At 40.1% G+C, this 15,723-nt stretch overlaps 1 protein-coding gene across 4 annotated transcripts in view; it reads right to left on the bottom strand.

Annotated features, from left to right (window-relative positions):
- The window catches only part of PSTK (phosphoseryl-tRNA kinase), a 137,087-nt gene that overhangs the window by 109,303 nt on the left and 12,061 nt on the right, over positions 1-15,723 (bottom strand). For 2 of the 4 annotated variants that reach the window (XM_085897782.1, XM_085897773.1), the window contains exons 3-4: positions 2,186-2,394; positions 982-1,285 (exon numbers count right to left, since the gene is read on the bottom strand). In XM_085897782.1, the coding sequence (XP_085753908.1) occupies positions 982-1,285; positions 2,186-2,394 (513 nt within the window). The remainder of the gene's footprint in view (positions 1-981; positions 1,286-2,185; positions 2,395-15,723) is intronic. The other 2 variants (XM_085897791.1, XM_085897801.1) reach the window with 1 other exon arrangement.

Genomic DNA, 15,723 nt, shown 5'->3' with positions numbered 1-15,723 from the left:
CAAGATGGCCACCAAGCCATGTGACCTATCAATAAGAAATTAACAAACTTGTAAAAGGATGTCATGTGGAATGTGGTTGTAAAGTTTCGCCTCAATGTGTTCAGCCGTTTTGGAGATGTTTTAATTATTTTTTCAAAACAAGATGGCTGCTGAACCAAGTCACCTATGACGTCATAATATATTTTTTCTCTGGTGAATTGTTATGTCGATGAGGCTCAAGAAATTTCAGATTTTTCCGATGCAGCGTTCCACTTGACGAATTTTCACCGGGATACCGCTTCACTGATGACGTCATGAAAAATCACACGTGTTCCCCATAGGGAGCTTAGTAAAATGTATGAAGCAAAATTTTTTTCCATTGCACTGTTTCAGAGAAACAGAGGTCCAAAATTTATCGGTTTTTTCAAGATGGCACCCGTACCACGTGACCTATGACGTCATAATTATCAATCAAGTATGCTATCAAAAAAGGTACATACTATGGTGAAAATTTTGTGTCGCTCGGACTTACTGTTCCTGAGAAAATGATTTTTAAAGCGAAACAGCCCGAAAATTGCCGGCGGAAGAAAAATAATAAATAAGAAATAAACAGAAGAAAAACAATAGGTTACCCAGTCCATTAGACTGGGTACCCTAATAACCAGTGTTTATAAGTTCAGTAGTGGCATTAAGGAGGGCATTATTCTGGCTTTGATGGCGCTTGAACAACTTCGGCACAACGAGACCAAATGTCTTGAATCCATTGATACTAGCATTGGTTAGTGATAAACAGAAGCTTGCACAGTTGATAATAAACTTGCATAACAAGGTGATAAAGTTTGGTGATGGACATGCATCGTTAGGTGAGGGATAAGCTTGAACTGTCTGGCGGTAACCCTCGCATTGCCCGGCGGGAGCCCTCGCATTGCCCGGCGGGAGCCCTCACATAGTTTGGTGAAAAACGTCCTTTTTAAGATGATAAAAGAAGTAAAAGGTCCACACCTTCGCGGGCGAGCTGGTAAACTTTGTAGCGCATACTCCGGTAGTAGAAATTATCATCTAGAATAATAGCCAACCCAGGTGGAGACTGCTCTGGGAAGGTTTTGGGCATTTGTGGCTTAGCTGATAAGGCTTTTACGCTGGACCATGGGGGATCAAGCAGACGATGTTGCTGCAGCTGCCTCAGAAACAAAGTCCAAACCTCTGCAGGCACGTTGGCTGGAATGTCGTCCTGTGTGGAGCACCCATGGATAAGCCAGTGCTTAAGGCAGTCCAACACACTCTGCCTGTAGTACTTCCAATGGGTCTGTAAAGCAAAGAGCATAAAGACAGTGTTTTCTCATTATTACCCATTTACTACAACAAAGGTACAACAGTGCAGGGTCTGGATAGCATGTTCGACAGCAATCTCTCAAGGGATACAGATCTGACTACAGACTACCATCCTGTTGCTGCACGGGCACATCATTCTTCCGACGTTAGGCTTTGCTTTCAAAACACAGTTTGCAACATAAAGATCCAGTTCATATTTTCTCAATCAAAACATCGTATGGTCCTTTGGGAAATCACTCTGGCCACGTCATGCCGACCGATTAACAAAACATCTGACAATAAGGAAATATTTGCAGTGAGTTCACTTAATTTTATGAAAGAGACAATCGTTAAATTAAACAAAATTAATGTGTTAATTTGTGAAATATTTTGTTCAATACTGCACAATGTCTCGTTATGAGTAAACAAATTCTCAGCCCTCCTCTGCATTCCATACCAATCAACATTGTTTGGTGATAAACCTTGATGATGACCTGATGATGTAATCAGAGGGCAACGGTGCTTTCAGGTTTATGAGCAGAAATGTGTACGTGGGACATTCAGAAGGGTTGAACAAACACGAGATGTTCACACTCATTGAAAACACACCCAAAGCACAAAAAAGATATAACGAGGTGAACAACAAGTCCAGTAGATACACACACACAACACAACACAACTCCCCTCTACCCTCCTCCAAAAACCTCTGCTCTGCAATCCCAACTCTATGCCCCCCACCGCACACCCTCTCCAACCCCCTTCCCCCTTTCTTTAAAGCAAGACGGCATTCCTGTATCATTCCGTCTGATTACTTCATCAACTCCTGAAAGTGATAGAATCTTAAACTCTTTCCCCTCCCTTATCAACAGGAATGTGATGCCATCACCAAGGTCACCTTTCTCTGATGTGCCTGACTCTTCACACAGTGTCGGTGCTGCCGAAGCATCTTCCGGAGCAAGGATAACACTGGGAGGTTTGCCATTGCCTTTCCAGCAGGAGATCGGGGAGGAAGTCGTAATTTGTTCAAGGTGCTGGAGATAACTTGCCAACTTGATGTAATATCCATCCGAGTGACGGCAAACACACATTGATGAAGCGCCATGCCTGTGAAACACCAGGATTACAGTTGAAACCTGGGTTGGGATTCTAATCTCGGCGAGACAGCTTTGAGCCTGCGTGCGTACCTCTCGACTATCCTACCAGCCCGTCCCGAAGGGATGAAAGGTGACAATAATAAAGGTAATGTCTTTGTGCTGTGCAGATAACAATAATAAAGGTGCTATCTTGGTGATGTCCAGGTGACAATAATAAAGGTGCTATCTTGGTGATGCAAAGGTGACAATAATAAAGGTATTATCTTGGTGATGTACAGGTGACAATAAATGACCGTTTTTACAGCCATTTTTCCCTGCTGTGCAGGGGTTTGGCTTTTTCTTGAGGCAATGTTTTATGGCCGGATGCCCTTCCTGACGCCAACCCTGGTCGCCTATTACGACACACAGGGATATGGTACACCTATTCTAACCGGGGCATACACCGGGACCAGTACACTGGTACTCATTTCGCCGACCTCGGAAGGATGACAGGCTGAGTCAACCCCCTGGTGTTAATTCAGCAGCCAACGGGGCTTGAACTCAGGACCCTGGGATCCCAAGCCGCCACCCTAACCACTAAGCAAACACCAGGCTATAGTACAGGTGACAATAATAAAGGTATTATCTTGGTGATGTAAAGGCGACAATAATAAAGGTATTATCTTGGTGATGCACAGGTGACAATAATAAAGGTATTATCTTGGTGATGCACAGGTGACAATAATAAAGGTATTATACTATAAAGTTCCTCAATACTGACCACAGGTTTGTTGTCGCAACTCTAAAGCTGCACCTTAAATCCTGGAGAATGGTACCATCCCAGCCTAGGCTGGATGTTAGCAAGCTCAGGGATGAGAGAGTAGCTGAGGAGTTTGCGAACAGGCTGAGTGGACACTTGGGGGGTCTAGGTGCTTTGGGGGGTCCTGAAGAGTTGTGGAGTGCCTTCAAGACCAACGTCCTTGATGTTGCCGGTGGATGTCTTGGAGCTCACCGCAGGGCAAAGAAGAATTTTGTCTCTCAAGGGACACTGGATACCTTTGACCAGAGTCGCAGGGCCAGGCTGATTGGCAGAGCTGAGCTGTTCAGGGAGCTGAGGCGTAAAACTGTACGTGCACTGAGGGTGGACAAGGAGGCCTATGTGCGAGGAATCTGTGAGGGGGTAGAGCATCACCTGTGGACAGGTGATTGTCGTCCCGCCTACAGGGGAATTCGCGCATTGCGTTCATCCAAGCCCATCCCTCAGAGCACTGCAGTTCGAGCAGAGAGTGGTAGGCTCTTGACAGAGGAGTCTGAAGTGAAGGCCCGCTGGGCCGGTTACTTTGAGCGGTTGTACCAGGCTGATCCCCCAGCTGTCGAGTTGGACGTCAAGGGTGTTACAATCCCTGTTGCTGACCCTCGAATCAACTGTGGTCCACCTTCGCTTGTGGAAACACGGGCTGCGGTGAACCATTTGAAACGGGGCAAAGCTCCAGGGATCTGTGGCATCCATGCTGAACTTCTCAACTCTGGTGGAAATGCTGCACTCGTGTCGTTGCATGCAGTTTTGTGCTCTGCCTGGAACACAGGCATCATCCCAACTGACTGGAAGAGGGGCCTTGTTGTCCCTCTCTGGAAAGGGAAGGGTGATCGCCAAGACTGCAACAACTACCGAGGGGTGACGCTGCTCTCAGTGCCCGGCAAGGTCTTTGCTCGGATAATTCTTGATAGGGTTCGCCACCATCTGCTTGAGCACCAGTGTCCAGAGCAGTCAGGCTTTACACCAAAGAGGTCAACGATTGACCGTATCCTTGCCCTTCGTGTCCTCACCGAACGCAGACGAGAGTTTAGGCAGGGACTGCTTGCAGCCGATGTTGATCTCTGTAAAGCGTTCAATTCAGTGAATCGGGATGTCCTCTGGAGGATTCTTGGTCTTCGTGGGGTGCCACCAAAACTCATCGATCTGATGTCTGAACTCGACTCTGGTACTGAGAGTGCTGTGAAGTGTGGTGGTACCATCTCTGACTTATTTCCATTTGTTACTGGAGTTCGTCAGGGGTGTGTACTGGCCCCCACACTTTTCAGCACTTGTATGGACTGGATTTTAGGGAGGATGTCGGAGAGATCAAGCTGCGGTGCATCGTTTGGGAATGTCAAGATCTCGGACATTGATTTTGCAGATGATGCAGTCATCTTTGCGGAGACTTTAGACATCCTTTTGGGGGCCCTCGAGGTGCTGAATGAGGCATCAGAGCCGCTGGGATTACGGGTTTCTTGGGTCAAAAATAAGATCCAGGCTTTCGGTGACATCTTGGATGCTGCTGTCCTGTCTGTGTTTGTTTGTGGTGAGGATGTTGAGGTCATGGAGAGATTCACTTGCATTGGCAGTGATATTCATGTCTCTGCTGGCTGTGAGTCAGAGGTCAATCGACGTCTGGGTTGGGCCTGGGGAGTCATGGATTCACTGGATCATGGGGTGTGGCGCTGCCGGTACCTGTGTGGGAGGACGAAAGTCTGAGTCTTCAGGTCCTTGGTACTTCCAGTCTTGCTCTATGGATGCGAGACTTGGACTCTGACCAAGGATTTGAGACGGAGACTTAATCCCTTTGGTACCAGGTCTCTTCGGAGAATCCTTGGTTATCGCTGGTCGGATTTTGTGTCCAACGAGCGGTTGCTGAGAGAGACTCGGATGAGATTTGTTTCCTGCATAGTCCGTGAGCGTCAGTTGCGGCTGTATGGACATGTGGCTCGTTTTCCTGACGCTGATCCTGCTCACCAGATTCTCTCAGCGAGGGAGTCTCATGAGTGGAGGAGGCCAGTGGGCCGACCACATGCCTCGTGGTTGCAGCAGGTTGACAATAATCTCAAGGAGATGAGGATGGGCCTGGCATCTGCCTGGGGGATGGCCAGACGGAGGCCCCTGGAGTACCGGCGGAAAGTGGGCGCAGCGACGCGCTGTTCTGGCACATGCTCCCATACCTGACCTGACATTGGTGATGTAAAGGTGACAATAATAAAGGTCTGATCTTGGTGATGTACAGGTGACAATAATAAAGGTCTGATCTTGGTGATGTGCAGGTGACAATGATAAAGGTATTATCTTGGTGATGTAAAGGTGACAATAATAAAGGCAATATCTTGGTGATGAAAAGGTGACGATAATAAAGGTATTATCTTGGTGATGTAAAGGTGACAATAATAAAGGTATTATCTTGGTGATGTAAAGGTGACAATAATAAAGGTATTATCCGAGTGATGTGAAGGTGACAATAATAAAGGTAATATCCTGGTGATGTAAAGGTGAAAATAATAAAGGTAATATCTTGGTGATGTACAGGTGACAATAATAAAGGTAATATCCTGGTGTTGTGCAGGTGACAATAATAAAGGTATTATCCTGGTGTTGTGCAGGTGACAATAATAAAGGTAATATCCTGGTGTTGTGCAGGTGACAATAATAAAGGTAATATCCTGGTGATGTAAAGGTGACAATAATAAAGGTATTATCCTGGTGATGTCAAGGTGACAATAATAAAGGTACTATCTTGGTGATGTAAAAGTGACAATAATAAAGGTATTATCCTGGTGATGTAAAGGTGACAATAATAAAGGTATTATCCTGGTGATGTCAAGGTGACAATAATAAAGGTATTATCCTGGTGATGTGAAGGTGACAATAATGAAGGTAATATCCTGGTGATGTGAAGGTGACAATAATGAAGGTAATATCCTGGTGCTGTGAAGGTGACAATAATAAAGGTAATATCCTGGTGATGTGAAGGTGACAATAATGAAGGTAATATCCTGGTGCTGTGAAGGTGACAATAATAAAGGTTCTATCTTTATGATGTACAGGTGACAAAAATAAAGGCATTATCTTGGTGATGTGCAGGTGACAAAAATAAAGGCATTATCTTGGTGATGTGCAGGTGACAAAAATAAAGGCATTATCTTGGTGATGTGCAGGTGACAATAATAAAGGGAATATCTTTGTGATGTTCAGGTGAAAATAATAAAGGTATTATCTTTGTGCTGCACAGGTGACAATAATAAAGGTAATATCTTGGTGATGCACAGGTGAGCGAGTGGAGGGCGTGTCTGTCCCTCATCAGGAATGTTCATCCGGTTGCCCATGTTGGCTGGGCCGGATTAATCCATGCTTTAAACTCGAAGAGCACTCGGTAGAGTGCATGCCTCCTCCTCACAATGTCTGATCCACGAGAACATATCAGGCCCATTACGTTTTTGGCCCAATCTCACAATGGTCATGAAGAATCACTTAAAAAAAATAAATAATTCTCGTATCCAGATCCGGATTCGGATCTTCACAGAAATGGAATCAATTCGTCCTTGCCACACACCCAACCTGTCCACTAAGTTCTATCCGAACCTGTCCACTAAATTTCATCCAGATTCGTCCACAACTTTTTGAGATATCCTGCGCAAACACAAGCAAGCAAACAAACAACCAGAAAGAGGTGAAAACATGAGCTCCTTCACCTTCCGTGGCAAAGGTAACAAGGATTTAGCTTTAGGCCTTCAATTTTGTTGACAATGTTGTCAATAATTTTATTCAATGTTATTTACATGGGTCTAAAAACTTTGTATCCTGCTCACGTGGTTGGAGTATATTTTAAACTCGCAGGAGTAAAAAATGTAATCAATCGTTATTTCTGGCAATTCCAAATCAGACACGGTGGAGTGCCGATGCTCAAGCTGTAAACGCACTCGTTCTGGGACACTGCAACATCACTGAAGCACTGGAGAAAATCAATTGTGATGAATCACAAAAAACAGAAACGAGGGATGATGCAAAGACCCTGATTGATGTGACGAACACTTTGGAGAGCGATATTTTGTGTGAGGTCTGCAGTGATATCCTTCAGCCATTCAACAGATGCAGCCTCAGCTTGCAAACTACTCAAATTGACAATGCCACAGGTGGAAGCCTTACTGAGGAGTCTGCAAACTCTCTTTAAACAAATGCGGGACACATTCGATGAGTGTGAGGCTCAGGGGATGGAAAGATTCGATAACGAAGAATACAAATCAGCCAAACACCGGAAGAGAAGAGAGACGATACAACTGCTCACACATTCAGCGCCAAAGAGGATTTCAGAGTGGATAACGATTCCAGATTTCAGAGTCGATTTCAGTCGAAGAAATATGAGGATGTTGAAAAAAAAAACTTTGAGCGTTCAAAGAAATGCCTCGCCGAACATGTCTGATGCACGAGTGAGCGAAGGTATCAACAAATCTGTGTCAAAGATACCCAAATTATGTACCAGGAGATTTCACTGAGGAATTTCAGCAATTTGTTGCTTTTACGTCCTTTTCAAACATCGAGGACGACGAAAGCCAAGCTGTCTGGATGTACCGCATGATAATAATCGAATCCAGCATGATGGAACGTTTCCCGAATGGTGAAACGTCATTCCGGCCGTTTCTGTCACTGATGATCGGTAGTTGTAGTGGGGGACGTTCGTCCTCTCTTCTGAAAAGGGTCAAAAGCTTCTTGCGATGGACCATGAATCAAGATCATCTGACTGCCTTGTCCCTGTTGAGTACCGAGAGTGAAATTCTGAGATCATTCAACTTTGATGACGTCATTCATGAGTTTGCACAGCCAAGGCCAAGAAAGTGCTCGTTCATGTTTGAAAATTTGAATACATGTGTGTACACTCGAGTCACATTCGCTTTACTCACTTATACAATCCTGTACTATCCGTGGGACCATACTCTGTGTGGAGCATTGGTGCTGCCTAAGCAGTCTCCTTGGTTATTGGACACAATCTTGGACGGGTCGCCACTGCGACACAGTATATCAGCATGCTGGCACTCATTTTGCCGACCTCGGAAGGATGACAGGCAGAGTCAACCCCACCTGGTAATAAATTCAACAGCAGAGTGTGGTTTGAACTCAGGATCCTAAGCCCATCGCCCTAACCATGAAGCCAACACCAGGCATGTCACTTATAATGAAACTATCATTTGTCTGTTGGAAAAATAGTGTACAATTAGATAATTTGTGTGTTGGAAAAAAATAAAACTACATTTATCAAATTGTCATCGTTTGTGTGATTAATCATCAATGTTTGTGCTATTACTGATTAGTAATTTAAGTTGCAGATATTTAAGCCCTTCGTTCCCATGAGCCTTCGGCCCTCCATACCCTTAATATCCGGGTCTGCACGTTGGCGGGGTCACTGGGATCAGCATCTCAGAGTTGAGGGTTCAAATCCAGCTGAAATTATTGATAGAATTCTTATGTTCAGTTTGGTTATAAAAGGAGGAAATTTCAGAAAATCAAACTCATCTCAGGAGAGTTGATTTGTCACTCACCATTGAATTGTTGGTAAAGAAAAACCCAGCTAGCTCATTAACGACCTTTGTGGAGGGGAGGGAATCTGCCTACCTCACCTGGTGTGACATACCTGTTATGCTAGTCCATTCCTTCCGCTGTCGTGTGTGTGTGTGTGTGTGTGCATATATATATATATATATATATATATATATATATATACATATATATATATATATATATATATATATATATATATATACATTGGAAATGTGTGTGTGTGTATATATACACGTGCGTGTGTGTGTGTGTGTGTGTGTGTGTGTGTGTGTGTGTGTGTATATACATGTGTGAAATGTGTGTGTACATGTGTATGTATATATATATATATATATATATATATATATATATATATATATATATATATATATATATATATATATATATATATGTGAAGTGTATGTGTATGTGTATGTGTATGTGTATGTGTATGTGTATGTGTATGTGTATGTGTATGTGTATGTGTATGTGTATGTGTATGTGTATGTGTGTGTGTGTGTGTGTGTGTGTGTGTGTGTGTGTGTGTGTGTGTGTGTGTGTGTGTGTGTGTGTGTGTGTGTGTGTGTATGTGTGTGTGTGTGTGTGTGTGTGTGTGTGTGTGTGTGTGTATATATATATATATATATATATATATATATATATATATATATATATATATATATATATATATATATATATATACATATATATATACATGTGTGAAATGTGTGTGTATGTGTGTATATGTATGTGTGTATGTATGTGTATATGTATATATGTATGTGAGTAGGGTGAGTATACTGATTCTGGCTCACTTTCCCCCATGTAAATGAATGGGGGATTTTCAGCCATTCATATTTTTTCCCTAAAAAATAAACCCCCTTTTTAGCCCAAGGTATATTTATTTGTCTCCCCTTTTAACCTCGGGGCACTCTAATCAAATAACCAATGCAATAAGATAAAGATTTGTTCAAGTAGTAAAGTAGTAATGTGATTTGTTAAAGGTGATTCTGAAGAAATATCTGAAACATGTAAGATGAGGGACATTCTTTTTCAAATAACCAATGCACATTGTTTACCTCACTCATTGAACCTATAAAGATTTGTTCATTCTCAAATTCCTTCATTAGTTTAATTTTCTTTGCAAAATAATCCCCATCTAAAATATTTTAAAATAAATCATTTGAATCTTCATATTTTTCAAGATACCCCTTTTGTGTCATTATGAAATGATATACTTCTCTTAATGATCTCATCTGACCACCCCCTGAGCCTCAGATTATTTTTTGCATAAGCCACTCCCACTTTTCATAAGCCCCGCCCACTTTGCACGAGATATTTTCATACGCCACGCCCACTTTTACCAAGCCCCGCCTGCTCTTACATCATTTCCAGTTCATCTCTGACTCAAAGAAATCACGAGAAAATTCTACAATGTTATGGTTTTGAAAATTTTCCGAACGAAGGCTTGCCTGGGCTTGCCCAGAGAATTTCCAAACGAAACCACCCCCACCAGTCCTTCTCGAAAAAAGGTTCATCCCAGACTCCATTAAAAAAAAAATTGGACAATGGAGTGCTGTACTGTCCTTGAGTGGGATGAGCTTGCTTGCAGTTCGAATATTTGTATGGAACTAAACCTTCAAGTTGATGAACTGGATTCAAACCTCTTATCTGTTGAGGTAAGATTTTTATTTTCCTATTTTCAGTTCCTTTTAAGCATTGACTCATTTAATAATTAAATAACTTAATTAATACATTATTATTTTCTCTCACAGGAAATTGTATCTGAAATAAGAAATGAAAATACTGCTTTTGCTACAACTTGGGGCGAAATTATTGGCTTGGTTGAAGACCTTATGAGCGACCAAGACCCACAGAACGAGCTCGACCTTGATGGCCCAACCAAAGAGTTATACCTTGGAGACCAGCAAAATCCTGAAAAAGAGTTTTACAGCAATAGTACTCATTGCGAGTTATCAAGACAATACCCACTGAACGAGTTATACCTTGATGAGCTAGAATACAAGTTTTACCTTGGAGACCTCACAAATTTTGAAAAAAAAAAAAAAATCAGTAAATGAGTTCTGCCTTGATGGTTTAAACAACTACCTTGGAGACTCAGGAAAAGGGTTCTGCCAAGGTGGTTCTAAATATGGGGCCTACCTTGAAGATTCACAAATTTTGAAAAAAAAATCCGGAAATGAGTTATCCCTTAGAGACTTTGTAAGTTGGTTTTATTTTGGAGACTTGATATGTGGGTTCTGGCTTGATAACTCACAACGTGATACATATCTTGGAAACTCAACAGGAATGTGGTTATACCTTGGAGACTTGGAAAGTTGGGTTTATTTTGGAGACTTGAAATGCTATCACTCTTTGGGATCTAAACCTATCGATGTAGTTCTTTGTCGGATGGTGCTTGATGGGAGCAAGATCAAGAAAGTTCTGGGAAGAAAGTGCAGGCTTACTCCCCCTTTCTACGTCATCAAACCTGAAAGCCTTAAAAGACAGAATTGGAAGAAGAGAAAATATGTATGTATGTATGTATGTATGTATGTATGTATGTATGTATGTATGTATGTATGTATATATATATACATATATAGCCTTGTGTTGGCGCAGTGGTTAGGGCAGCGGCTTGGGATCCAATAGGTCCTGAGTTCAAGCCCCGTTGGGCCACTGAATTAATACACCAGGGGGTTGACTCAGCCTGTCATCCTTCCGAGGTCGGCGAAATGAGTACTAGTATACTGGGCCGGTGTATACCCCGGTTAAAATAGGTGTACCATATCCCTGTGTCGTAAGAGGCGACCAGGGTTGCGTCAGGAAGGGCATCCGGCGTAAAACATGTGCCAAATCACTATGCGGATCATACGGATGATCCGCTGTGGCGACCCCTAACGGGAGCAGCCGAAAGAAGAAGAAGATATACATATATATATATATATATATATATATATATATATATATATATATATATATATATATATATATATATATATATATAAATCTCATTTTGAAAAAGACATTGTGTTGGGCGAGGATTGAATTGGGGTTGAGATTTTTAATGTGAGGGTTGGGACACACACACACACACACACACACACACACACACACACACACACACACACACACACACACACACACACACACACACACACACACACACACACACACACACACACACACACACACAGTTAAGCCTTGACTATTCAGTTGAGGATTCTGTGTTTGGGGTTCACAGATCGAAGAACGGCCCCCTTTGACACATTATATACTGTTATACACCTCGGACTTGGCCCTCGAGTGTCCACAACGGTGTATAGTAGGAGGGACTGAAGCGCCAACCCATTGCTCCCATTGCAAACACAAACACAAACACAAACATACACACACACACGTTAAGCCTTGACTATTCAGCTGAGGATTCTGTGTTTGGGGTTCACAGATCTAAGAACGTCCCCCCTTGACACACATTATATACTGTTATACACCTCGGACTTGGCGCTATAGTGTCCACAAAGGTGTATAGTAGGAGGGAGTGAAGGTATTATCTGCTTAGTTTTGTCTTTTGTAATTCCTGTGAATAAAATGAACCTAAAATCTCTTCCCCTTCCAAATCATATATCTTATAAGTCCAAGGAACCGTATCTATTACAAAAACAATTTTAAAAAGTTCGTTCATCCATCGTTTAATATAACCTTTTTCAAAATGAGATTTCCACCTATATATTCTTACGATATCACCAACTTTGAACTTAGGTTTTCTGACATTAATCTCTTTCATATTTTAATTTTGTAAATGTTTCTGATGGTTTCATATTTGTTGACGTGTGAATCGTGTCATTATACTTATCCACAATATCCTGAATAAAAGATGACCATTGTTGTGAACCGAGTTGTGTGAAATTTTTTATATAGTCTCTCTTTTAAGGGACGATTAAAACGTTCAACTACAACGGCCTTCCCTTCATTAAAGGTACTGTATAATGTAATACTGTTATTTTTTAGAAAATTCATAAATGTCTTGTTATAAAAACTCTCTACCCTCATCAGTCCACAATTTTTTAGGTTTTCTCTTACTTTTATTAAATATCTGTTGAAAGGCTAACATAAGAGTATTACCTGTTTTGTTTTTTAAAGGGACAACCCATGCGTATCTACTCCTCAAATCAATAATGGTTAAAGCATACTTGTACCCCTTATCATTATTGAGTTCAATCAAATCAGCAGACCAGATATAATCTACTTCCTTGGAATAAACCTTCCTTCTCTGAAACTTTGTGAATATTGGTTTATGTAATTCATCAGCTAATTTCTCTTCAATCTTAATGACATCATTAGAGCCTATAAGTTTTTTGAATTTCCAAGTCCAAGTTTCAATTTAGCACTGATCATCTTCTTCACGATGAACCGATCAACTTTTTCTCTCAAGGTTGGATTTTGTATCAGAGACAAATTATACAACATTTCTCTATCGGCTTCATGCTTTTCTTCCAATGTTGTGGTATTCCCATAATCAATATCGTGCCTCATGCACACTTCATCAACCCTATTGATGGGTTTGCTCCATGGTTTAGGATTGTCTGCCTCATCTAATCTTTTATCCAAGTTTGTGCCTGGACCACAGAAAGAATACCCTGGTAGATGTAATTCCCCCGGTATTCCAGTAGTTGTAAATTTACTTCCTGATAAAAACTTTTGTACATCTCCTCCGAGTTTGTGTTTGGAGATAAATTGATTTTTTTTTTGAACCACACACCGAACATACACCTTTTTGTATAAACCTGTTATTTTTACTTTTAAAATATGAGATATTTTTAGTATTAGTTTTCTTTTTACATTTGAGACAAGAACTCATTTATTTATGAGAAAAATTCCGACAGAGTGCAAAAACCTTTTTAGTTTCCAACATGCACATTTGAATCTTAAGTTTTAAAACATAAATAATCAATAGAAATACCTTCACTCTCTCCTCCATTGATTAAAGAAAAAAAAAAAAAAAAAAAAAAACTTTAATTAAAACCAATATCCTCTCCATGAAAACGATGTCAACGGTCTTGTCGAAAATACTGCTAATAGACTTGTCAATTCTTTATTTTCCTCCTCGGTGGGTTGAGTTATTTTCTGCAATACCACCAATCTTTTTCTAATCTCACTGGTTTCCATATTTATTCAGTCTCGCTCTTTCCTCCCTCTCCTCCTACTCCTCCTCTTCTCTCTCTTCAACTTCCTCGTCCCTTACTATCCTTGAATCGCTTACACCCCATAGAATATCATACATATATTCATCAGGATTTCTTGTTATTCCTGTATCCAAAATAATTTTTTTTTACAACAGGAAACCAATAAAATTTCTTTTGAATTTCTAAAAGAGCCTTACGTTTTCTTAACTACATCATTTTTTCTTTATTTAACATTCTAATTAAATCTAAAGTTGTCGGTTTATCAACATCAGCATAATGCCAATCTTTTATTGAAAATAACTCATTCTTATGTTGTAGAACATATTTATTAAAATACCGAATACCCTTTTCTTGAAGGTATGCTTGGACACAAATGATAATTTTCTTGAAGCCTTCTTGCCGTCATTTATGTATTAGAAATATGTTAGAATAATATTATGACACGAAACACCTCCCCATCTTGCCATAGTGAAATCATTTTGTATTTCCTTACTTATTATATATAATCCTGTTTTTTCTGTTTTCATGATATAAACTCGGGCAAACCATTATTATATTTACCCTTATTAAATTCTTTTATTTGTTCTTTACTAATCGTGGCTCCACAAAACTCATTCTCTATACCAAGTGGATAATATTCTTCCTTACGAGACTGATTTAATAGTTCCAGGTCTTCAAGGTCAATTTTAAATGACCAATTATACCCTAAATCATTCATATCATACCCCCATTGTTCTATTCTCAAGCAAACGATACGCCGTTGTTTATAAAAATTTATTTTAATTCGAACTGTGAATTCTGTATGACCTGGAGATAAAATCAACACTTCTGTATCTTTGGAATACACGGCTGTTTTATTTAAGGATATATATTGTGATAAATCGCTTAATCTCACCAAGTCATTCGCGTCAGTCGGGCTTGGATAATTTTTTAATTTATAAGCATTTTTCATATTAATATTTTGGTTATATTATATTTATGTCGTTCAGCCTGTGCCTTTGTATAATAATTAGATAAATCAATATCCAGTTCTTGGGATACACCAAAGATAGAACCATCTTTCCCAACATAAGTCATTTATATTAGATTAAAAATAATGTCATAAAATTTTTTTAATTTGTTGAGTTGAAATAACACATATAGACATAATTGACCACAACACTTGGAATTTAATTATTGAACTTGAAATGTTTGATAAACACCATTCTGAAAGAATTTTATGACTTCAACAGGTGGTGGAAGACCAAAACTATCAAAATAATATTTGTCTTGATTATTAAAAATACAAACCCAATGAGAAGCATTCCCATTATTATCTTCTAAGTTCATAATAATATTCTTTGTATGTTTCGGCACGTTTGTTAATTAATCTCTTATACAAATAACCACATTATGAATTTTTAATTTCTTACAATATTTGACAAGTTGTAAATATGATGTTGTTTTCTTTGCAAATTCTTTAAAACACTCATCAATGCTCATTTATTTATGAGAAAGATATAATCCATGACCCCTTTTTGTTAATTTTACACCTGCTTGTGCGATAGAAGAAAGCATATCTCCAACTAACAATCTCGCTTTATCAGGCAGACCTTCAAGTTTTTCAGCAAAATCTACAATTATACCACTTCCACTAATTTGTTTCTCCAACTCTTTGTTATGTCTTTCCAATTCTTTTTGAGCCTGGAGTTGAGCCTTCCTTTCGTTGGCAGTTTTCACCACTGTTGAAATACCACCCGTCAATGCTCCAACCGCACTTAAACCAGCAAATAAAGGAATTAGAAATGGGAGAAATCCTCCACTCGTCTCTCTTCTTGAATATTTTTTCAACATTGAT

The sequence above is a fragment of the Eptatretus burgeri genome, chromosome 1, assembly GCF_056783735.1.
Source record: "Eptatretus burgeri isolate ZD-2024b chromosome 1, Ebu_testis_v1, whole genome shotgun sequence".
Classification (NCBI taxonomy): Eukaryota; Metazoa; Chordata; class Myxini; order Myxiniformes; family Myxinidae; genus Eptatretus; species Eptatretus burgeri.
This window is presented reverse-complemented; position numbering and strand designations above follow the sequence as displayed.